At 41.8% G+C, this 25,957-nt stretch overlaps 1 protein-coding gene across 3 annotated transcripts; it reads right to left on the bottom strand.

The window, feature by feature from the left end:
* Nucleotides 1-461: 461 nt before the first annotated feature.
* Nucleotides 462-24,785, bottom strand: atp7b (ATPase copper transporting beta). Of its 3 annotated transcripts, none has more exons than XM_047354758.1 (20): nt 24,581-24,785; nt 14,899-15,667; nt 12,761-12,973; nt 12,361-12,686; nt 12,211-12,284; nt 11,312-11,495; nt 10,346-10,579; nt 9,430-9,521; nt 9,224-9,351; nt 8,983-9,137; nt 8,755-8,889; nt 8,481-8,675; nt 6,783-6,965; nt 6,524-6,704; nt 4,779-4,919; nt 4,558-4,670; nt 4,286-4,489; nt 4,092-4,209; nt 3,888-3,990; nt 462-3,068 (listed from the first exon to the last, which is right to left on the bottom strand). In XM_047354758.1, exons 1-20 carry the CDS (start codon nt 24,734-24,736, stop codon nt 2,861-2,863), a joined length of 3,912 nt encoding a protein of 1,303 aa, XP_047210714.1. In that variant the 5' UTR covers nt 24,737-24,785; the 3' UTR covers nt 462-2,860. The 3 variants fall into 3 exon arrangements, with proteins under 3 accessions (XP_047210714.1, XP_047210713.1, XP_047210715.1); XM_047354757.1 differs by having other exon boundaries at nt 4,558-4,700; XM_047354759.1 differs by having other exon boundaries at nt 2,961-3,078; nt 4,558-4,700.
* Between the last annotated feature and the right edge of the window lie 1,172 nt (nt 24,786-25,957).

Below are 25,957 nucleotides of genomic sequence, written 5' to 3' on the forward strand. Positions count from 1 at the left end.
TTATAAAATATACAGTTTATGAACTCAAACTGGAGATGGCAGCTTTCCTACCACTATTTTTGTCTTTGGTTGACTTTCTATAAATTGCTATCATAGTTGGATGTTCTGTACGTAATATTGTCACTGTTTGGCAACTTTCCCCTGTGTTCTCAATCGCCTTGTGCTTACTTCCTTTCTTCATTGCCCACTTTTTAAATACATTTCTCAGCTTTGCACATGAAAATAAATATCGCCTGAAAGTAATGTGTTTACAGAGGAAAAATTGTAAAAATAATGCTACAAGTGAATTTTATGCATATGATATAATGACATTATGGATTTTTAAAGGGGCATTGATTAATAATATGGCACCATCTAGTGGTATAAACTAGAACAACATTGATTAGTTACAACCAAAGGTTAAAATAAGTGATATGACAAAGTACCATTTTTAGATTTGATGTCCCTAGAAGACAAAAAAACAAAATTACCTTAATTTTATTTTAGAAAAATGTTACATTTTTTAAATGTTATGCAATGCTTTATTAAACAATAAAGGGTGTGAACTAAAATTGCAGGTTGGTTGTAATTTTATTCATAAAAGCATATTTACAATGTCTCTCAAAAGGGAGTATAATACTCAAATTTTTATAAAACATTTTTATGTTTTCATGTGACTACACTTAAGATATGGCACTTTGATACAATGTACTCAGTGTACAGCTTATATAACAGTGTACATTTGCTGTCCCCTTAAAATAACTCAACACACATCCATTAATGTTTAAACTGCTGGCAACAAACGCGAGAACAGCCCTAAGGGAAAATGTCCACATTGTACCCAAAGTGTCATTATTTTGTGTGGCCACCATTATTTTCCAGCACTGCCTTAACTCTCATGGACATTGAGTTTACTAGAGCTTCACAGGTTACCATTGAAGTCCTCTTCCACTTCTCCATGATGACATCATGGACCTTGCAACCCTCCACCTTCTGTTTGAGGGTTCCCACAGATGCTCAATAGGGTTTAGGTTTGCAGAAATGCTTACCTAGTCCAGGACTTTTACCCTCAGTTTCTTCAGCAGGGCAGGTGTGTTTGGGGTCGTAATCATGTTGGAATACTGCCCTACAGTCCTGTTTCTGTAGGGAGAGGATAATGCTCTGCTTCAGTATGTCACAGTACATGTTGGCATTCATGGTTCCCTAACTGAACTGTAGCCCCCCACAGCCGGCAGCACACATGCAGCCCAAACCATGTCACTCCCACCACCATGCTTGACTGTAGGCAGTGCTGACTTCTTGTTGTGCTCCTCAACTGGTTGCTGACACACATGCTGGACACCATCGGAACCAAATGAGTTTATCTTGGTCTCAATCAGACCACAGAACATGGTTCCACTATGTCCTTAGCCTGCTTGTCTTCAGCAAACTGTTTGTGGGACTTCTTGTACATCATCTTTATAAGAGGCTTCCTTCTGGGACAACAGCCAGGCAGACCAATGTGATGCAGTGCGGCTAACGGTCTGACCACTGACAGGCTGACCCCTTCACCCTCTGCAGCAATGCTGGCAGCACTCATATGTATATTTTCAAAACCCAACCTCTGGATATGATGCTAAGCACATGTATACCACTTCTTTGGTTGACCATGCTAATTCCTGTCTCGAGTAGAGCCTGTCCTTTTAAACTGCTGTATGGTTGTTGCCACCATGCCGCAGCTCAGTTTCAGGGTGTTGGCAATCTTCTGATAGCCTAGGCAATTTTTATGTACAGCAACGATTCTTCTTTCAGATCCTCAGAGAGTTATTTGCCATGAGGTGCCATGTCCCAGTGACCAGTATGAGAGTGATAACACCACATTTAACACACCTGCTCCCCATTCACACCTGACACCTTCTAACACCAATGAGTCACATGACACAGAGAGGGGAAATTGGCTAATTGGGCACAATTTGGACATTTTCACTAGGGGTATACTTAGTTTTGTTGCCAGCGGTTTACACAGTGATGGCTGTGTGCTGAAGTTTTTGGTAGGGGACAGAAAATCTATACTGTTATAAAGCTGAACACTGACTTCTTTACATTATATCAAAGTGTCATATCTTCAGTGTTGTCCCATGAAAAGATATGAGAAATATTCACAAAAATGTGAGGGGTGAACTCACTTTTGTGAAATACTACAAACTTCCATGGAACTGGCTATTGCTCTTCGGGCTTGTCTTAGCATGTGTAATCAGTAACATTATTAATGGCTTTGTCTGAAGTGTTCCTCTGCTCTTCCTGCTAACACATGTCAGACTGCTGTGAAAAAAGAAGCCTATTATGAGGTCTGAGTACAAGACAAGAGTCAAATTAATACGTCTGCAGTCTACTCACAGTGAAAAAGCTCATTTTTCCTGGATAACTATAGAATCCTTGAGCAAGACCTTTTGATTAATGCGCCACATTAATTATTCCTGGCAGGTCTTTAAATACAAGTGGGGAACAAAAATTCCCTGGCATTCTCCAGCACTCTTCTTCTCCTTCACTTGTTTAAGAGGCTAAAAAAAACAACAACATTACAGAGGATTCTTCTGTTTGAAAGACTGAGCTGTGGATGCACAAAATCCGATAAATCAAGTGGATTTCTAGAACCTCGCAGACCAACACTGTCACTCACATCACAAATGTGGCACGGCAGCTTAAGTTGAAGTTTCGTTTCTTGAAACATTGCATATGGCTGCTATGTGCTAAAATAATCCAGGAAAAATAACTTGAAATAAAACATAATTTTAAGTTTACGAGCAGAAAAACAGTATTTAAATAAATATATTTTTAAACATTTACACAAAGAACATTACTGAATTTGAAAATAAAAGAAATAATTTCCCTTTTTTACAAGTTAAAATCGTCTGCCGTCCGGTGATCCAGCAGCGAGTAGCTCCTGGGTAGACGGTCTCTGGCCCATCTGTGCTCGAGGGGTATTGGGGAGTGCCGGGCTGCGCCGCTGCCCATCCAGGCCCAGATGCGTGCTTATCTGAGATGACCTAAGGCTTCTCATATGGCCTCTTGCACGGGATTCGTACAGCTCGATGGGTGTCTTTTTATACCTGCAAAAAACTGGTTTTTATTAGACCATCTACTGAATTCAAGAAACTGAAAGGAAACTTTTTCAGATTTTGTCAACATCCACAAATGTGTTTTATTGGGACTTGATGTGAAACAACAATCCGAAAAGCATGGCATGAATTGGTTTTGGACCCTTCTTACTCTGATACCCCTAAACTATCTGTGTGTAAATTATCAGCATTCCTTCCAAGATATGGTCGCTCGCCTAAAATGACGGGCCAGACAGGGATAGCATTATCCAGAAAAGCAGCCAAGAGGCCCATGGTAACTCTGGACAACCATTAGTAGTGCACCCCACAAATCCTGCATTTACGCATGAGTGGCAAGAAAAAGTCACTGTTAAAAGAAAGCCATGGGAGGGGCTGCATTATGCTGTGAGAATGCTTTTCTTCAGCAGGATCGGGGAAGCTGGTAATCATGATAGAATATTTGAGACATCAGAGGAGGTTACATCGAATACATGGCTCACTTTTCTAATTTATTTTTAGTTTTTTATACAAATTCCCACAGCATGATGCTGATATCGGCATGTTTTTCTGTAAGGATAGTGCGTTTGAGGTGATGCGCAGTGTTAGTGTTTCTGGTACCGATTTTAAAATCATATATTCTTTTGCTTTTACTCTACAATCATGCAATACTTTTTGCTGCTCTGTCACATAAACTCCCAATAAAATACATACATGTTTGAGGCTGTAGAATTGTGAAAAAGTTCAAGGGTTGTGTATAAATTTGCAAAGCAAAGTTGCTACTCATTTAAGTACACAAACTATAAAAACAAAGAGTGTAGAGTTGTGACTCACATCCTCAGCAGCAGAGAAGACAGGACCACTGACAGAGACGAGGCGGCCATGGCAGCCGAGCCCATCCAAGGCTGCAAGACGAGGCCAGCAGGCATGAACACACCTGAACACAAGAGGGCACTGTGGGATGGGCTTATTGCACTTATACTGATTTTGCTACTCTGCTCCAGAACACTGACTCTAAGAGACAGTCTCAGCACTCACCTGCAGCCACTGGAATCCCTAGAAGGTTGTAGATGAGAGCGAAGACAAAATTAATCCTGATTCTTCGCACCGTCTTCTTGGAGAGCTCAATACTGGCCACCACGTCCAGCAGATCGTTCTGCAGGGTGAGAAACCTTCAGGTGAGACATTTTAAATCCAACAATGTGTTTCTACACTGACCATCAGCCACCTACCCGGATCAGGACAATGTCGGCCGCTTCGATGGCCACGTCTGTGCCGGTGCCGATGGCGATGCCGACATCAGCGCAGGCCAAGGCGGGCGAGTCGTTGACACCATCTCCTACCATGGCCACTCGAAGGCCTCGGTCCTGCAGCTCCTGAACTTTGGCCACCTTATGTGAAGGCAGCACCTCTGCAAACACCTTCCTGATCCCCACCTGTAGCCAAACACAAGCTTTCACTTCCCCTCTGAGAGTCTGCTGGTGTCTGTGTAGCAAAGTTTTACCTGCGCTGCTATGGCTTTGGCTGTTCGCCTGTTATCTCCGGTTATCATGGCCACCTCGATGCCGAGGCTGCTCAGGGTGTGCACCGCCAACGCTGATTCCGCTTTCACCGTGTCTGCAATGGCCAACATGGCACATAAAACACCTGCAGAAAGCACACATAAAATATGTATATAATGTTGAAAAAGAAAAAAGAAACAAAGCTTTCTGGTGTGGTCATCACCTTCTATGGCCACCAGTATGGCGGTCTGGCCTTTGGTTTCGTGGCTCATCATGGCAGCATCGACATCTGCTTGGATGTGGTGGCCATTCCTCCTCATCCATTCCCTGTTCCCAATCAGGACAGAGTAAGATGCTCCCTCAACTAGAAACAGAGGGAAAGTAATGCGTTTGCATAATTTAAAAGATTTTAACCCTAAAGAATTAAGATATCATGAAGAGATACAGGTGTGTTTTAACGAGACGCCAAGACAGAAGAGAACAGCAATGACCTTATAAATGCGGCTTATAAATCTGGCAAGGGTTACAAGGCTATTTCCAAATTGACGTCCATCATTCTACAGAGAAAAGGATTAATCACAAGAGATAAAAAATTTAAGAGTTGCCTGTTGTCAAGGGTTTTGAGGGGAAAACAACAACAATGACATGTATGGAGCAATTTTGGTATGGGTGCGATGATTTGGGTTTGCTTTAAGTTGACCATGACCTTCCTGTATGCTACAGGTGTAATGGAACACAGACATCACAGTTCAGTACGTTTCTGTATAATTCAATCAAAAACATAAAAAAAATACTTATATACAGTACAGACCAAAAGTATGGACACACCTTCTCATTCAAAGAGTTTTCTTTATTTTCATGACTATGAATATTGTAGCTTCACACAGAAGGCATCAAAACTATGAATTAACACATGTGGAATTATATACTGAACAAAAAAGTGTGAAACAACTGAAAATATGTCTTATATTCTAGGTTCTTCAAAGTAGCCACCTTTTGCTTTGATTACTGCTCCGCACTCTTGGCATTCTGTTGATGAGCTTCAAGAGGTAGTCACCTGAAATGGTTTTCACTTCACAGGTGTGCCCTGTCAGGTTTAATAAGTGGGATTTCAAGCCTTATAAATGGGGTTGGGACCATCAGTTGTGTTGTGCAGGAGGTGGATACAGTACACAGCTGATAGTCCTACTGAATAGACTGTTAGAATTGGTATTATGGCAAGAAAAAAGCAGCTAAGTAAAGAAAAACGAGTGGCCATCATTACTTTAAGAAATGAAGGTCAGTCAGTCCGAACAATTGGAAAAACTTTGAATGTGTCCCCAAGTACAGTCGCAAAAACTGGGGATTTATTCAAAATTGAAGGCACACTGAACCAGCATGGCTACCACAGCATCTTGCAGCAGCATGCTATTCCATCCGTTTTGCGTTTAGTTGGACCATCATTTATTTTTCAACAGGACAATGACCCCAAACACACCTCCAGGCTGTGTAAGGGCTATTTGACCAAGAAGGAGAGTGATGGGGTGCTGCGCCAGATAACCTGGCCTCCACAGTCACCGGACCTGAACCCAATCGAGATGGTTTGGGGTGAGCTGGACCGCAGAGTGAAGGTAAAAGGGCCAACAAGTGCTAAGCATCTCTGGGAACTCATTCAAGACTGTTGGAAAACCATTTCAGGTGACTACCTCTTGAAGCTCATCAACAGAATGCCAAGAGTGTGCGGAGCAGTAATCAAAGCAAAAGGTGGCTACTTTGAAGAACCTAGAATATAAGACATATTTTCAATTGTTTCACACTTTTTTGTTCAGTATATAATTCCACATGTGTTAATTTATAGTTTTGATGCCTTCAGTGTGAAGCTACAATATATATATATATATATATATATAAAGGATAAGCGGGAATTTATCACATAAAGGTTTTAGTGATAGAAAACATCATTTGTCCTTCAGCATCAGGTAGACTCACCTGCAGAGGAGGTCTCCTCAGTAGGGAAAAGGTTGCTTTCTTCTGTGGTTACCCCCGGCATAAAAAAACGCTCGTCGCTCTGCTGCAGCAGATGTTCCACGTTGGACACCTGGCAGCTTATCCCGCAGCCGGGAACCGCCTGGAAGTCCCGGCAGTGTCCAAGAACATCCAAGCCCAGCTCCTGTTGAATGCACACTTGTTTTATTTGGATGCAAAGCAGCTCAGGCTGACAGGTGCCGTGCGTGTGCCAGTGTCTTACGTCTTTGCAATAATTAGCAACTGCCATGCCCAGCGGGTGCTCGCTGCTGGCCTCTGCTGTGCCGACCAGTGCCAGGATCTTTCTCAGGGGCATGCGGGCCATTTCCCACAACACCAGCACACGGGTCACCTTCGGTAAGCCGTTTGTTATGGTACCGGTCTTATCGAACATCACTACATTGATCTAAGAGAACAGGCCGGAGGAAACTCAGAAGGACACCATGTTTTTAGGCAGAAGAAACATTTTAAATTTCCATTAAATATAGCCAAAAAATATCTCAGATCTGTTGCTGAAGTAAACAGTTTCATAAATGAAGCGGCTATCTCTAAAGACATCAAATGACGTTTTTTACAGCAGGCTGATAAGATTAGGAGAAAACAGTAGTCTTTTATCTATGAGGTCTCTGTGAAAAATGATCCAGCAGTACGCAGTTAATTAAAAAATATCAGTTGCACTGTAAAGCTGCTGTGCAGTCATCCATACAGCAGAGCATACTGTGGGCTTCTTGTTTTTAGGACCTTAAAGGGTTTACAGACCCAAACTGTTTAAAGCAGATCCTCATCAAACTTTCTTTCTTTCTATTCTCTGGACCCAAATAAATCACAACACTGCAGCTCTGAATAAAATCACCAACAGTATTCAGAATTTTATTATTAAAGTTTTGTTAAGATGACTGATAAAGCTGGTTTAAAAATGGAAAAACTATGAGGATACCAATATATACTTCCTGAATTCTTTCATGTAGTCATTTATACTCCATTAAGATCAGAGACTATGGAGCCCAGACGGCGCCAAGTATAGAAATCAAACACTTCCATACATATCTGGAATATAGCAAGGGTCAGATGTAAAAAAGAAAAACATTGGTCAAGAAAAATTAATATTCCCTGGTTTTAGGAATGAATGAACCAGAGGAGGAAGAGCTAATTTGCCTAGCTGTGCCTTGTTTTGGAAAAGCAAAAGAAGAAAAGCTGGTATACAAGGCCATTAAACCAGACTAGGGACAAAGAAAGGAAATACAGTATGCTGGATGAAGACATGAAGACGATGGACAGCAAGTTTTAGAGCAGGTTTGATGATCTAGTTGGGCGCCTAGCCCCGTTTCTTCTCCACCATGGCACCCACCGCACACCTGTCAGTGCAAAGCAGGGAGCTCAATCCTTATCAGTTCTGTGTCACATATAAAACAGTTCCATGTGAAAATGTTTTTCCCACCAAGCACTTTCTTGTGTGACACCATGTACGCAGCTGTACAAACTGAGCTTTGAGCGGACGTGTCCGGCATACATCTACTTTGGGACAAGATTTAATTTGTAGAATCAGCAGTTCCCAAACGAAGAGCTGATCAATCACCATCCTTACTATTAGCATTTATAGGTTTTAATAAAAATGGAGAAAGGAAAAAGAAATAAACAGGGAAAACAGCATCATTGCATCCAGACATCATTCCCTATTCCGTGCTTACAAGCTAAAATCAGAATACATCAATCAAATCACAATCAGAGAGGTCACATGAATTACAGTTTGAGTCTGCGATTGGAGCAGGGCTTAGAATGTTTTAGGAGGAAACCTGAAATCAGAGTAACACTGTGCATAAATTAAGGCTTGAATACCATCTTCAACAGATTTTTCTCTTCATTATAATTCAAATCCTGGCACCGTCTGGGCTCCATTGTTTTTAGTGCGTTAGTTCATTACCTTGTGTGCCATCTCCAGCGGCTCCCCTCCTTTGATGAGCATCCCGTTCTGAGCCCCGACTCCTGTTCCAACCATTACAGCCGTCGGGGTCGCCAAACCCAGAGAGCAGGGGCAGGCAATAGACAGAACCGTGATGGATGCCTGGAAGGCGAAGCGGACGATAACTTCTGCCTTGGAGATGTTCGGGTTGTAACCCTGCGTGGAGGCTGAGAGTGAGAGATCTGCAGGATCTGCTTGAGTTTTGGCACATTAAATAATTGCAAAGAACACATACCGGAAAGTGCTCCATCACGATATCAAAGTTGACAAACCCTACGGCCATCCAGGCCACCAGCGTGAGCAGGGATGCAAGAATAATGAAGGGCACAAAGTATCCGCTGATTTTGTCTGCAAACTGTTGGATCGGGGCCTGCAGAAAAACAACAAAACGAAAACACCTATAAAAGACAGGAACTGTATAACAAGTATTTGTTGAATTTTAAACTCAGATGTACTGTAATACCTTTGATGTTTGAGCTTCTTCAACCAGTTTAACTATCTGAGACAGAGTTGTTTCAGCACCAACGTGAGTGGCTTCCACCAGAAGAGCACCGTGAGCGTTAATGGAGCCTGCAATCACCAAGCTGCCCACCTTCTTACTGACAGGCATCGGCTCGCCTGGTAAAGGAAAATTGTGATGTATTACAACAGTAAAGCCAAAGTAAAACAACTGTAATCTGCACCTACTACTGTTCAAACTGTACCTGTAATTAAGGACTCATCCGCCATAGAGCTTCCCTCAATCACTTTTCCGTCAATAGGGAACTTCCCTCCTGGGACGACTTTGACGATGTCGCCCCGCTGGACCAGCTCCACCACCATCTGCTCCTCACTGAAGGGCACAAATATATCGTTGCATTTTACACTGCTGGCTTATTGCCTTGCTGATTTTTATTTTGAAGGGCTTTACCTGACAACAGAGCGATCGGGTCCTAAAATGACCACAGTGGCATCAGTGGCTTGTAGTGACATTAATTTGGCCAAAGCTTCTGAGGTTTTACTCTAAAAATGTAGGATAAACATGGACTAAATGAGAAAGGCAATCCTGGCTGGTTTAACTTCATCATTAATTTGTTTATAGGAGTGTAAAGCATTTATCATATTTGTTTTGATAGCTTCATTCTTACGCCACAGATTAACATCAACATAGTGCCTCATCTATAGGTAAGGCACTGGCGTCAGAAAATCAGTTTAATTTGTGGTCAGTTGGAATATAAACAGTTGGAAAAAGCTTGCTAGGATATCGAATGGATATCGAATTTACGTGAAGTGTATTTTACAGTCAATCAGAGACTGAACATCAATATTTAGTTTTATAGTCTAAAAAGAACTGGCCAGGACCGTAAACATGACCCTGAGGTGCCCCACGTACAATTGCCAGTATGATTTACTTAATATTTGTTTGAATAGAAGAACCAAATTCAGTATAAATGGCCACACAGGAAGGACAACCAGAAAAACTAAGTATGGGAGCACTGGGACAGGAGTACTTTTTCTTTAAAAAAACCCAAACAGAACACCAAAGGTTCCTAGCAGCAGTAGCTTCGTCAGCTGCTCTATCCAGGAAGATATACAGGTAAACACAGAAACAATGAGGCAGGAGTACTTTCTATGGGAAAGAAAAGCAAAGAATACGGAAATGTTTTGTAAATACTTCTGACTAAGAAAAAGACACAGATAAAAACAGAAACAGCATTTTCTATGAAAAGCAAAACAATCAAAGTATACAAATGTAATTGAATCAGTAACTACATTAATACATAATTGAGAAAAAAGCAAAAAGTGGTCAGTATGTCATCAAGTACCTTTAGGTATTTTTCCCATACCTTTGCAATTTGCTCCAGCCATCGTCCGAGAGCGATGAACACAAAGAGCATAGGTGGAGTGTCGAAAAAGGTGTTTGGACTCTGCTTGGCCTGCTCCGCCATGGCCACGACAAGGACCACACAAGAATAGATGTAGGCAATGGAGGTGGCCAACACGATCAGCACGTCCATGTTGGCTGTGCGGTGTTTTAATGAGCGATATGCCTGGATGTAGAAGTACCGGCCTCCGAAAATCTGAGCGCAGAAACCCAGAACTTTATACACCGCTCATAAAAAACATGAGAGGAACCACTTTTTAATCAGACTATAAGATCAAGTCAGTTAAACTTCCGGAATATTGATCCGGTCAGTTCAGTAGTAGAGGCAGGTATTATTTAGTGTCAGCTGTTTTGGTGTTAATGAAATTAACAATTAAACAGGTGCACTAAGGGGATAACGATGAGAGCACCCCAAAAACATGAATGGGTTTGCAGGTGGAGGCCACAGATATTTTTTGACAGCTTTTCAGTAGTTTCGCATTTGACCAGGGTCAGTGTCACTACTGGTAGCATGAAGCAATATCTGGACCCTGCAGAGGTTGCACAGGCAGTCCAGCTCCACCAGGAGGGCACATCAATACGTCATTGCCTGAAGCTTTGCTGCATCTCCCAGTTGGCAGGTAATGACATTTCAGCAAACTGGACTAGCCTGTTGCATCAGTTTTTCTGTTTACATTTCTCAGTGGCTGCACATTAAGCCCCTTGGGGGTTTATCATTTTCATTAAATGATGTGGCATCTTTTTGTTCTTAACATTACCTATTCCAATCGTGGAAATCCAACATATTTATTTTTCCAACAGAGATCTGATGTGTTTTCAAAATGTCGATTTAAGCTTTTGGAGCAGTCAAGTACATTTAAACGATAAGAAGCAGCTGCCTAAGATATAAAGAGAAACCTCAAATCCGAATATGTTGTTTTCCTTGTACCTGCACAGGTGTACAGAGCAGGAAAAAGGCCAAGTTGATGAGGGAAAGACCCGGCAGCACATTCTGTTCCTCAGGCATGGAGCCTCCCTGCTCTTTGTGCTGGATGTCCATTATAATCATGTAGATCATGAGGCCCATGACGGGCAGGCCAAAGACCAAGCTGAGCATGAAGGAGTTCTTCCACCTGGGGGGGAAAGCAGAAACAGGACATAACTTTTTGGTTAAAATCAAAATAGATCTTCACTTAAAATCTACTTAAAGAACCACTAAAAAATATTTGCTTTTACACTGGGTGGCATTTTGGTGTAGTATGACTTCTCAGCTGACTGAGACCTTGCTGAACTGTTTTGCCTCCACAGACTCAGTTCAACATTCAGATCGGAGAGAAGCGAGTTCTGTTTAATATAGATATATTTAATATAGATTGAATGCGTCCTCCAGTTTTCACTAATTTATCCCCAAAGTTCGACCAGGTTTCTAAGTAAATGAGGGGTGTTAGGGAACTGGATTAAAATTCCTATGAGGCCTAAACCAGGGATGAACGGGAAAATAGCTGAACTTTCAAAATAAAACTCACAGGTGATTTTCAAAATTCTCTCTAAATGTGTCGGATTTTAGAAATTCAGGATCCTAAAACAGAAATGACTAAAGAATATAGCTGAACTTTGAAAATGAATCTTAAAGACACTTTATTGAATTTTCTTCAGCCTCATCGGTCTTGGATGGCAGAACTGCAACTAATTCTTTGCCAAATGGTTACTACATAGCTCCCACTAAACCATAGGGAAACTCCAGACAAGACTTGGACCCACAGTCTATGGGAAGCTGTGGGTGAACATAAGTGTCGGTTCACTTCTTGTATATAAGTTAGTTAAACATTTTATTTAACAGATACACACTGATGAATTTCCCCTGAGTGATCGAGGTTGTTCTTGAATCCAGCCTTCTCCAGACTGGCCTCAAATCCAAGGCTCTGCAATTACAAACAAGTCATTAAGTTACATTTAAACCAACTGAAAACACAAAACAAGACTTTACATCATGAATACCTGGATTATCCTGACAATATCACGAGCTCCGAGCAGCTCTGGGTCAAACTGGATGTGAGCGTTTTTGGTGGCCAGGGCCACTGAGGCCGAGTGGATGCCTTTGGTTGTGGTGAGCTGGGACTCAATTTTGTGCACACATGAAGCACACGTCATTCCTATTATCTGCAGGTCCAGTTTCCCGTGTGTCACTGCATTGTCTTCTAACAGTTTGGCACCAAAGCCTATGTCCTCTATGAACTGAGTCACTCCAGCTGGATCAAGGAGGTTCGGATCGTACTTCACCTCTGCCTTTCCGGCCATTAGAGACACCAGGACGGAGACGATTCCTGCAATGCAAAGTGAAGTATAGTTACACTAGCATCAGAAACACAGGTTTTGAAGCAGGATTGCTCAAACTCACCCTTGTGTTTGAGCAAGTGTTTCTCAATGTTAGCCACGCAGGAGGCGCAGGTCATTCCCGTCACAGAAATGAAGCATTTCTGCGCTTTCATTTCAGGGGAATCAGGGCGGCAGCTTACAGAGGTTACCTGAGATTCAGCACCGTTGCTCATTCCCATCCTGTTGGAAAAGCGGAGGTCTGCAAGGTCTTGATTTTCTTGACTCCAAAGTGGCTCTAAAAGGAAAAGGAAACAATCTCAGGATGTTTGAGGTTTAAAAACAATATTTATGTTAACCTAGTTATACTTGAGCAAAACACTGAATCTGCTCATAACCTAAATCCCACATCTTAGCAAGCTCTTGGTTGTTTCCCTTTAATAAAAGGATTTTTGCTAAGTTTCTGTTTTATACCATGCTTATCTTCTCTAAAGAGGTGAATAAAAAAATCGGCAGCTGGATTTTACAGACAAATACTATTTCCAGTTCTAACATCAATCAGCTGAACACAATGGGAGGATAATTACTCAAAATTCTAGCAAAAAAAACCAAACAAACATTGGTAAAGTAAATGCAAACAAAGAAAATTTTTAAAATTTGTTTCAAAATCTGCAAAAATAGTGAAAAATATTGTAAACCGATCCAAAAAGCCAACAAATACACAATAAGATGAAAAAGTATCATAAAAAACTGGATGCAGCTGCAAAATCTGAAGGAAACTAGAGGATTAGAGACATGAAACCACCACAGAATGATTATAAAAACACCCGATGAGACATCTACTGTGAAAAAAGGAGATTCAGTTTTGATGTAAAAGCACAGTAAAGAAAGCTACAAATAATAAAAGAACAATTAATAAACACAAACTGGACAGAAATTGGCTGAAGATGACAACAATTACGAACCACATATTGGAAATCACAAAAAGATGCAAAGAGACGACATCTTTCCATTCATCTTTTCTCTCATTACGACTCCCTTTCATGCAGCTCTTTTAATGACCTCTTTCTATCCCTCTGATCTCCCTCATCCCCCCAATTGATACTTTTCAGCCCTCAAATCCTTCTCATCTTTTATTATAACCAGTTTTCATGCTACTCATTCTCCACATGCTTTGGTACAACCACCCTGTTCATGCAGCCTACTATTGATTATGATGTATTCTTATCTACCAAATTCTCATCATTTTTATGACCCCTTTTCATGACCCTCATTCTCTTTATCCCTCAATTTGTCTCCTTGTCATCCACTTCTTTCCTCATTCTAATCCTTTTTAATCCCTCAGATCTTCCCTGATCACGACAACATTTCATTCCACTTATTCCTGATCATGACCTTTTTATCCCTCAAATCCTTTTCATCCTGCGTTATGACCCGTTTCATATCACTCATCCTCCTCGTTCATCCAATGAGCCCTTTTCATCCCTCTAATCCATACCTCATTACGACCCTTTTGTGTCATCCCATGATCTACTTCATCCCTCATTTCATCCATTTGCATTGTTCTTACCGTTTTCCCTCATTGAGATGTTCCATTTACCTTTATCATTCCTAACATTCTCATCCTTCTTTCATTACAACCATAGGACTCCTTTTTATCATATTATGACCAATTTTCATCCCTCTCATTCATTTATAAAGTCCTTCTCATCCTTAATTATGATCCTTTTCCATCCCTAATAACCCCTAAAACATATTCTCCTCTTATGCTTTTCTGCCTTCCCATTCCTCATTATGACCTCTTTTGATCCTCCTCCCTCAATTTGACTGAGTTTCTTCCTTCTCATCTTATTTATCCCTCTTTACTACAACTTTTTACCCTTCAAATCCGCCTCTTCCCTCATTATAACTCCTTACTTCAATTATCCTCCTCATACCTCATAATGACCTCCTTTTACCCCCTCATAAGTCCATAATCTATTATCCTTCACGCAGGATCATTATCATCATCCACTGCTCCTCAGGACTACGTTCCTTTTTGGAGAAGTCATTTACTGAATTGGAACCAACATACCATCTCCTTCTTCCTAAGCACCAATCCCCAACCTCAAAGGTCAACCCCCACATTCATTCCTGTAACTTTGATTAAGACCTATGAATGCTTTGTTGTGGTGGAGGACCTTGCAATGTGAAATTCTCTCAATGAAAAATAAAATGCCTTACCTTTAAGCGTCGCGTCAAAGCCCATTTCCTCTATAGCTGCCCTAACATACTCTGGATCAGTCAGACTGGGGTCAAAACTTATTGTTCCCCTTTTTTCCTTCAACGACACCATTATGGACTTCACTCCAATCATTTGACAGATCCTGCCCTCTATGGACTGCGCACATGAGCTGCAAGTCATCCCTCCAATCCAGACAGTTTCAGTCTGAATGGGTACATTCAATAAGCCACTCTGCCAGTATCTCAGATCTCCATCAGACGAATCCTCAGGGAACAATGTAGTTTCAAACCCCATATCTTTGATCTTATCTCTCAGCTCCTGCTGTGTAACAAGGGGAGGCTGATATACTATTAGAGCTACTCTGTTCTGAAGAGACACCTGGATGTGTGAGACTCCTGGAAGCCCTCCAACCTGTCCCTCGATGGCCTGGACGCAGGACTGGCAGCGCATCCCATCCACTTTGATCCGTAGGGCTGCTTCAACTCTGCATCCCAGCTTCTGCAGTTGCAGGGCGATCTCTTTGGTTGTGGTAATTGAGGTATTGTAGTCCACCTGAAGTAAACTATCTGATACAGACCAGATGATGGCAAACAGCCCATTAAGATGGCTAAGTGTGGTTTCCACAGCTTGTTGTGTAGAGGTGAGTCCCAGAAGTTTGAAACTGGCTCTGGAGATAGGCTGGAGAGATAGGTTGGAGAGTTCACTCTGGCTTCCATATTCATAAGCCAAGTTGTCAAAGCCTGTTTGGTCGACGTCAGGACCATTCGTCTGAAAGGGTGACAGCAAAGTGCATTAATTCTTATTTAGTTCTGTAAACTGTGAAGAGGAATTTACTAACAGGTACATGAATGCCGAATGTGTACATGTTAAAAAAAGATTTAATTACAACATCCATCACAGGTATCCAATCAGTAAATACTTTCATTTTGAATAAATAAAAAATGACATCACCAAACCAGATAAAAATTTGATTTCAATGTTTAACAATGGACAAAACAATTTACAGGATTTCTTCGTAATAATACAATACAAAGCCATAATGATGCATTACTTATTTCATGAATAAATTATATAAATATTAATACTTTTTTCTTGGCTTAATTTTGTTAACCCTGGTTTTGCTTGATCTAGTTTATCCCTCATCTTGATTTACCTTAACTCCTTGCCTAAACTGCACATATAAATCAGGAAAAGGATTTCCTGTCCTTCAGTGACTCTCACCAAAGTCAGAAACCATGCCGTCTTGGTAGCTCCACTGTTCAAACAGAAAACCTTTATATTTCATTCAACATAATGATTTTGGAACTTAAGTGTAAAAATCAGACCAGGCTCAGAATATATCTTTAAAATACAGCTTTCAGCACTATGTGAGGTGGTCATCTTTAGTGCAGCAGAGCCTGTTTGGGGGATAATAACCTCGTGGGCAACCCGACACATAAGCCTGATGGTGTGACTCTGCTTAAAGCCTCCTCATTAGACTGAAGGAAGAAGTCAACCCTTATTAAGAGTCCCAATATGGAGCTCATAGATTGCCACATCATTTTCTTCTGAGCATAAAATAATAACTTTTAATAAAGATTTTCACTGTGATAAGATTAATTTTTTTATTGAAAGAAAACTGCCCAATCCAAGCCAGTTTTAATCCAACCTGATCCTCATTATGAAATATGGATAAAATATTTGATACAATCCAATCACACAAATTATACTGACAACTACAGTCGAATTCATGGCAGTTTCAGTCTACAGCTCTCCAATTCATGCCTGGTGAATGTCCATTTCTGTCCATTTACAGTCCAATTCCAGTCACAATTCAGGTTGGTGTATTCATACTTTTGTTTAACACACAAATACCAATTTGTCCTATGGGACCAAGACATTTCATACATTTTTTTTACACATTCTATTATTAGTCTGCTGGGCTGGTTGTGATGGTATATGATTATTGTTGCACTCAATGCTACTTTACAGCAAGAAGGTCCCAGGTTCAAATCCCAGCCTGGGCTCTTTTTGCATGGGGTTTTCATGTTCTTTTTCTTTTTTTTTACCAGCTCTGCTTGATATTTATAAAATAAACTTTATTTGAAACTGCTTTGGGATTATTTCCATTGCAATGGACGCGGAGATGGAAACGAAAGGGAAAAAGAAGAAGAGAGAGAGGTGGGCAAAAAGGAAAAAGGGGGATAAAAGATAGAAAGAAGGGTGAAGAGAATACAAGATACTAGAAGACTGCTTCTACACCTGCAGAAACATATATAACAACAGCGTTGTTACCGAAAAGTGCATACTTTTAAAATATTTTTTTTGTGGCAATAGAGGCCTTTATTTTTCATTTTTTGACAGTAGGTACGCAGGAAAGAGGGCAAGACATTTGGCAAAGGTCACCAGGTCCAGGACTCAAACCCAAGGCAGCCGCATCGAGGACTATAGCCTCTGCACATGGTCGCATGCTTAACCCCTACACCACCAGTGCCACGCTGTGCGTGGCCCTATTGAATGCAAGATGTATTTAGTGGTAACTGTGGCTCAATATAGAACATCTGTGTATCTGTTAACACATGAATCTAAACACCTGTGGGTGTAAGTGTGAGCACGCTTGTGAATATAAGATTTCTCCATAAAAAGATGCAATAGCGAATGTGAGGAGCCACAAACCTGCCCCCCTTGACCCGAGACAGAAAAGGAGATGATCTGAGCCACAGACATCCAAAGGCTGCCCAGAGCACAGGAACCCCGAGGAGGACCACTGCCAGGACTACCAAAACCCCCCAGAGAAGTGCAGAGGAGAACCCCAGGGGAACCACCCAGCAGCTACAGTGCAGAAGCCCCAGGAGCTGCAGCGACGAGCTCACAGGCCCCATCGGCAGCCGTCTACGCCGAAGTAGATCCAGCCATGGACCCAGAGACCCAAGACCCTGGGGCATATCACTCCCGAAGCAGAGGCCCGACAGAGCCAGGGGGCCCAAGCAGCCAACAGGAGAGAGTTGGCACACACCAAAGCACCCAGCCCCGGACACCGAGAACCACCAATACACCAGTGGGCTGAGACACCAGCCACCGGCAGGGAGGAAATAGGCCACACATTTGATGGGGGGCCTAAACTAATCCAGGAGAGGGAGCAGAACAAGACCCAACCTGACACAAAAAGAGGCACACACAGTCACACATTACCACCCTCATGTGTACACAAAAAATACTCACACCCACACACCCAAAGTAAAGACACAACAATGGACGTCGTACACTCACTCACACTCCCCATACATACTCTATACTACCAGGTCCTGGTACCGACACCCCAGACGGGCAAACAGCTCCCAGACGGGACAAACTCATCATGCCCCAGCAACCACACAAACACACCACATCACCACAAATGCAACGACAGCCCAGGGAGAAACACCAACCAGCTCAGCTCCACAGTCACTGCTCAGCTGACTATAATGCCAGTGACCCCACATCCAAAAAGAGAACACAACCCCCCCACCCCACATGGTGCAATCCCTCCATGCAACCCTCCAGCCCGCCGCCCTTATCCCCCCCGGACACGACAGCTAGCGGAGCAGCACACTGCCAAGCCTGGCCAACCATCTGGCCGGCCGGCCAGTCCCAGCCTAACTGAAACCACCAGCGCCAGCCAGCCAGTCAAGCACCACCAAGCCCACTACCGTGCCTAAGGGAAAGACGCATAGCACTTCGAAAGGCGCCACATAAATGCAACAGCCCGCACCGCAAAGAGGCTGCATCCTCCCACCCGAGACGCAGATCCACCAACATCTAGGCCACCCAAGCAAAAATGATAGAGCCAAGCCAAGCCGCAGCTCCCCCTGAGCCAACCCACAGCAACAGCGACACCACATATCCTTCCATACGTCCGATGGGACACAGTGAAAACCACCAACCCCAAGCACACACCACCAACAAGGAACCACCCAGCAGACAAGCAAAACCCCACCCCAGTACAAGGCCGAGAAGTAAGATGCAACCGTTTAGCCCAGCAACGCCTGCCCCACAGCATCCACACAGGATGGCCAGAGCCCCACCCCAGAGCCCCAGAGGACAGAAGGCAGCAAAAGCACCCTAAGTAAAAGCCGTGCAAAAACCCACACTGCCCAAATGCACCCCCACCAACCTCCCAAAAATAAAGACCCCCAGTGAAAGTGCACCCCATGAAAAAAGACCCCCAGCCTCCAAACCCAAGAACATATGCCCGACACCCATTCACCAGCCAGAAGTAGCCCCGCGAGAAATCCTACACTGACGCCCACAAAAGGCAGAGAGCCCAAGGAGCCAATACCAAAACCCACCAAGAAGCCGAGACCACTGCACCCTGAGAGCAACTCCGGCCAGCCCACCTGCCTAAACCATGCAGACCCCTTCGATTTAATATTATATTTAAAAGCATGCTTGTAATCTTTATCATTTATTTATTTTGTTCCAGTTTCTGAAATGCACCTAAATTACTGTTTTGACAACCCGGCTTTCTTTAAATCAGCTCGGTCAGCTACAATAAAGAAGCGCCGGCTGGGAACATATTCATCATACTTTTATTATTTTAACAGACATACAGAAGGGTGAGAGACAAAAAAAGAAAAAACTAGAGCAAAAACCATACAATTTTGTTAGCTTGTAGGATTCTTGAGCCTGCAAGTCTTTATTTCCCTGACAGATAAGCTAACGTACCTGGATTGATAATCTTATTCCTCTTGAATTGGAAGAACTTCTGAATTGTTGCAAGAAAAAAAGGTAAAAGCAGTGTAAATAAAAAACAGAAAGCCAAGTAAAATTTAATCCATAAAAGAGGCTTTACACCCTGCCTCCCACACACACACACACACACACACACCCACACACACACACACACACACACACACAAGCGTCCTTCTACAGCATCCTTAAAATAATACGCAAAAATAGATCACCTGTTTTTACATGACTGAAATTTACCGTACAAGAGACTATTTCGGGATTTAATATCAGTATTACACCATTTAAACAAGCTTATACATGACATCACCATTACATTTATTATGTGTTAAAAAAGTAGAATTACCACTGGGATGGGAACCAACTATGTGATTTAGTAAACCTGGAGTAAAGCAAACAATGTACTGTTTGCGGTTCAAAGTACCACCAATAAATCATTAGCACAGAGGAAATAATTCCAGGACAATCCGATGTTTGCAGAATCTTTTAGATTTCAGTGTAAATGTTTCTAATGTGCAACAAACATGACAGTGAGATCATGTGTGTCTCATCAGAGTAAAAAAGTAAACGGCATCAAACTAGATTATTGCCAGGCAATGAAAGGATTTTGGACTGTAATGTTCCACTGGACAACAAACAGCATTAATATTTAAGCACCTTATTGCAAAAATAATCAAAAACAAATCACATTTTTCCAGGCAGAAATTTGTCAGTCCATTAGAAGTATTTTCAACATAGAAATAAAAAAAACTTCACCAAAATATAATGCCACATATTTTTATAGAGGACAGGCTTTAAATATGGAACCTGAAAAATACAAAAATCTGGGTGGGAGGGAGGGAGGGATGGATCGACAGATGAATGAACAGATAATAGATGGATGGATGGACAGACAGATGGACAGATGGGACAGACAGATGGACAGATGGGAGGGACAGATGTCCAAGTTAAAACCAAGTTTCACCAGACTCCTTCCAATTGAAGGCAAGCATCAATTTAACTGAATTTAAATGTTTTTTTTTTTGCCTTTCATTTAAGACAAATAAAATCCAGTTTTATGCTATTTAAAGTCAAATTCTATTAAATTGTTCCCAATAAATACAGTCAAAGTACTTTTACAGTGTCGTTTAATAACAGTAATTCAGGGCGCAAAATTTGTAAAAAAACAAAAAAGTCCCAAGTTTGTAATTTATTTTTGTGTTTGGTTCTGAAAATTGTGAGAATTATGACATCTAGAAAATCAGTTGATTTCCTTTATATTACCAGGTCAAGTTCCAGGATGAAACTGTGTGGAAAATTTGGCTGTTTGGATTCGCCTTTGTGAAGCATCAGCGAGACTCTCAAGGCTGACGGAAAATTAAGAGTCAGCCTAACCCAAATAATTATTGTTTTTCTGAATCTGGCTCCCCTGCACGGCCTTGATGGCTAGCTATCTTCAACTTCTCCTGGAAGTTATGTAAACATGAGGCTCTGCTCCCTCTGCCCCTCTCCCTTCCCCGAGGACATCTGTGGACCTGCTCAGAACTTTGTGGCCAGTTGATGAACATTCCAATATACCATCAAGGACAATGGCCTCTGGGACAGTGCTTCATGGACTCACTTGCACACACACACATGCTCAAGATAAACATATGCACCCCCTCACACCACCTTCACCGTTCCCAGCATGATGTTGTTTTGTCAACTTGTTGCTTCTTTGTGCTGAGGTTTTTTGCAATCTCAAACTGTATCCTGCTAAGGATAAAGTGTGAAATATGATTTTTTTTCCCTCTACTTACCTAATGTGGTCTCTTTTCTCATCTAACAAGGGCAGCGCCTGTGAGTGGGCAGCAAAGCCTCAGTGACCCGTCCCCCCATTGTCTTGTGTCATGATGTCTGTTTGGATGGGTTGTACTGGAATTCTAATTTCCCCTCGGGGATCAATAAAGTATCTTTGAATTGAATTGAATTGAAAACAGGATGAGCAGTTTTACTCTGCAGGAATCACACTATGTGAACAATACACAAACAACTACACTCTCTTTATGCTTTCATTTTAATATTTTAGTTGAATATACAGTACACACCAAATGTTTGGACACACCTTCTCATTCAAAGAGTTGTCTTTATTTTCATGACTATGAATATTGCAGCTTCACACTGAAGGCATCAAAACTATGAATTAACACATGTGGAATTATATACTGAACAAAAAAGTGTGAAACAACTGAAAATATGTCTTATATTCTAGGTTCTTCAAAGTAGCCACCTTTTTCTTTGATTACTGCTCCGCACACTCTTGGCATTCTGTTGATGAGCTTCAAGAGGTAGTCACCTGAAATGGTTTTCCAACAGTCTTGAAGGAGTTCCCAGAGATGCTTAGCACTTGTTGGCCCTTTTGCCTTCACTCTGCGGTCCAGCTCACCCCAAACAATCTCGATTGGGTTCAGGTCCGGTGACTGTGGAGGCCAGGTTATCTGGCGCAGCACCCCATCATTCTCCTTCTTGGTCAAATAGCCCTTACACAGCCTGGAGGTGTGTTTGGGGTCATTGTCCTGTTGAAAAATAAATGATGGTCCAACTAAACACAAACCGGATGGAATAGCATGCCGCTGCAAGATGCTGTGGTAGCCATGCTGGTTCAGTATGTCTTCAATTTTCAATCAGTGTCACCAGCAAAGCACCCCCACACCATCACACCTCCTCTTCCATGCTTCACGGTGGGAACCAGGCATGTAGAGTCCATCGGTTCACCTCTTCTGCGCCGCACAAAGACGCGGTGGTTGGAACCAAAGATCTCAAACTTGGACTCATCAGACCAAAGCACAGATTTCCACTGGTCTAATGTCCATTCCTTGTGTTCTTTAGCCCAAACAAGTCTCTTCTGCTTGTTGCCTGTCCTCAGCAGTGGTTTCCTAGCAGCTATTTTACCATGAAGGCCCGATTCACACAGTCTCCTCTTAACAGTTGTTCTAGAGATGTGTCTGCTGCTAGAACTCTGTGTGGCATTGAACTGTTCTCTAATCTGAGCTGCTGTTAACCTGCAATTTCTGAGGCTGGTGACTCGGATGAACTTATCGTCCGCAGCAGAGGTGACTCTTGGTCTTCCTTTCCTGGGGCGGTCCTCATGTGAACCAGTTTCTTTGTAGCGCTTGATGGTTTTTGTGACTGCACTTGGGGACACTTTCAAAGTTTTCCCAATCGTTCGGACTGATTGACCTTCATTTCTTAAAGTAATGATGGCCACTCGTTTTTCTTTACTTAGCTGCTTTTTTCTTGCCATAATACAAATTCTAACAGTCTATTCAGTAGGACTATCAGCTGTGTACTGTATCCACCTCCTGCACAACACATCTGATGGTCCCAACCCCATTTATAAGGCTTGAAATCCCACTTATTAAACCTGACAGGGCACACCTGTGAAGTGAAAACCATTTCAGGTGACTACCTCTTGAAGCTCATCAACAGAATGCCAAGAGTGTGCAGAGCAGTAATCAAAGCAAAAGGTGGCTACTTTGAAGAACCTAGAATATAAGACATATTTTCAGTTGTTTCACACTTTTTTGTTCAGTATATAATTCCACATGTGTTAATTCATAGTTTTGATGCCTTTAGTGTGAAGCTGGAATATTCATAGTCATGAAAATAAAGACAACTCTTTGAATGAGAAGGTGTGTCCAAACTTTTGGTCTGTACTGTATAAAAAGGTAGAACTATTAGGTTTTAGAGGGTTTATGGTATTCATGCTGTGACCCATTGGACCTAAATGATAAGGTAACGGGTCTGCAAGCCAGTGAGTGGTTGAAGGTTTGAGTGTATCCGGGGGAAATTCCAGCAGAGAAAGTGTACCGGATCAGTAACCTAGAGGCTGCTGAACTGAAATCTTCCTCTGTTTTCACATCTGGGATTTTACTGTGGACAGAAATCACAACATTGTGAATAACAGAATTTCTAAAAAAATGTTTGAATTCTGTCTTGTTTTAGATTTTACATCAAATATAGATATATTTCATTTATCTTAAGCATTACGTCTTTGCATAAAGCTATCGAAGTACAGATTCTGCTTCAAATCATGAGAAATTTGGGTTTTTTGTTCTGATTGGTGGCATTAAGGAACAAGATATTCAGTAGATTTGCTCAAAAGAAGAATTCTGGAGAAACAGCTCAAGGCACATGATGAGAATATCATTTATCAGCATTTTGAAGGATGTTTGCCCCCGTTTTAACCTCTTGCATTTACTGTAGTTTGGTGCTCCTGACTGTTGAAATAAGATCATGTATCTGTCCAAAGATCATGGTCTTTGGACAGATATAGTGAACTATCTGGACACCAGAACATAGGACATGTCTGGCACAAACTAAATACAGTATTCCAGGAAGAGAAAGAACCTTGTGCCAACTTTAAAGCATGGAGCTGGAAGTGTTATGGTTTGGGAAGGCTTTGCCATCATAGGTAGAATCCACCATGAACTGTGACCCTGCAACTTGATTATGAGCCAAAACACACCAGAAGATCCACCAAGGACTGATGGAGAATGTAGAAAAGGAAAAGCCTGGGCCTAGATCTTGATCTCATTGAGATGGTGTGGGCTGTACATGCAGGAAACCCCTCGAACATCTCGCAGCTGAAAGTGAGGAGTGGGGCAAGCTTTCCTCAGACCAGAGTCAGAGATTTATAGGTGGCTACAGGCAAAATCTAAGTAAAGCTATTTCAGACAAACTGAAATAGGCAGTAGGGTGTCCAGACTTTTTCCTATATTGTTGTTTATATCCATTGTTGAATGAGTAATACAAGGTTAATATCTGGTGTTTACCTGTAATTAAATAACTTTTCCAAAGATAAGAGAAAGGTCAAACATCTACATCAACTTCCTCCTGCTTAGAAATAGAACTAATAAAGACTTGTACCAGTTTTAAGTGGTCTAGTTAAAGCTTTCAAATAAAACTTTCAATCCAAACTTTGGAGTGATTAATGCAAATGTTCTGCGGGCCTACCTTCAGTTCTGCCACACACTGTGTCAGGTCGCAGTTAGAGCCGCAGGTGCACACCGGCTTACAGCCACATTCAACCATACAGATCTGCTCCACAGAACCGCGGGGAGCCCCGGGCTCGAACCCGGACTGCTTTTTGGACCCCTTTGGCGAAAACATGTCTGAGCTGGGCTGAGCTGAGCTGCGGTGGTGTTCGGTTTATCTTCCCCAGTCAAAGTAAGAGGGCAAAAGTCCGCAGGGAGAGAGCGCGCGAGTTCAGGGAGATATGAGATAGGGAACACGTGCCTCTAATACGTCATTTTCACGCAATATTTTGCGCAGTTAATTATTCATGTCCAAACTAGCAGAAAAATCAAACATCGCGGAATTTATGAAAGTTAAAACGGTTAAAAAAAAAAAAAAAAAAGCAAAAATAACCGATTGAGGCAATAGAGTTTAATACGTATGAATATTTATAACTAAGAAGACATAAAAAGAACTTGATATAAGTTAGATTTTATTTAAAAATTCCGAAGAAACTTCAACAGACGAAGAAAACACCCGTAACCCAGCTAACCTTATCAGAACCTCCAGGGTAAGGGCCCTAAAGGTTCCTTAAAGTGTAGCCTGGTCTAAAATATTCTGTTTCAGTTCCCTAAAGGTTGTACCATTTACAAACTTGAGAAAACAAGAAGATTCCCCCGAATGTTACCGAGTTTAACCTTAAAATAACATTCAGTGGAGATTTCCATTTTAGGTTCCCTAAAGGTTACGTTGTGTTTACCCTTAAGGCAACATTTAGGGAATATTTCTTTTCAGTTCCTCAAAGGCTGCAGTGTTATGCTGTGATTCAGAGGGAACCTTTTATCTCAACTTTGACACAGTTGTGACCATCACAGAACCTATAACAAACAATCTCTGAAGGTTGTGAACCACATCAGGGGTTCCCAACCCTGCTCAAGGCCCCCTGTCCTGCATGTTTTAGGTATCTCCTTGCTGCAGCTGACAAAAACTGGAATCTTCAAGTAACATTTGGGAAATGTTTTCCAGCAAATTTAAAGAATTGATCCTTTATTTTAACTGCAACATTTACAAAATTGACCTCCGGACCAATTTTCCTTACAGGTTTGCCCAGGGCTTCTGTTAAATTGAGAAAATGTTCAGTAAGGAATTGCAAATAGTACCGTTTATATTCTGACCTACTGGGAACAATTCCTAAAGGTTATTTAAATGTTCATTTTCAGGGAACTTTCCTTGGATATTCTCTTAAAGTTATACAGTTTTCAACCTTTAACATTCTTTATAGGTTACAAAACTACCCTTCAAGTAACTTTCAGGAAATTCTCTACAATTTAAAGAACACTCCCTGAATGTTACTGTAACTCTAGGAGTACATGCATC

This window comes from Girardinichthys multiradiatus, chromosome 24 (assembly GCF_021462225.1).
Source record: "Girardinichthys multiradiatus isolate DD_20200921_A chromosome 24, DD_fGirMul_XY1, whole genome shotgun sequence".
In the NCBI taxonomy this organism is placed as follows: Eukaryota; Metazoa; Chordata; class Actinopteri; order Cyprinodontiformes; family Goodeidae; genus Girardinichthys; species Girardinichthys multiradiatus.

What these genes read in the sequence shown, in the direction of transcription:
- atp7b (XM_047354757.1), bottom strand. Translation starts at nt 24,736, where the DNA reads ATGTTTTCGCCAAAGGGGTCCAAAAAGCAGTCCGGGTTCGAGCCCGGG. An exon ending in CACTCAGGGGAAATTCATCA is followed by an intron (nt 11,496 to 12,210) that starts GTGTGTATCTGT and finishes TTTCCCCCCCAG; the next exon opens with GTGGAAGAACTCCTTCATGC. An exon ending in TTGCTAATTATTGCAAAGAC is followed by an intron (nt 6,705 to 6,782) that starts GTAAGACACTGG and finishes TGCATTCAACAG; the next exon opens with GAGCTGGGCTTGGATGTTCT.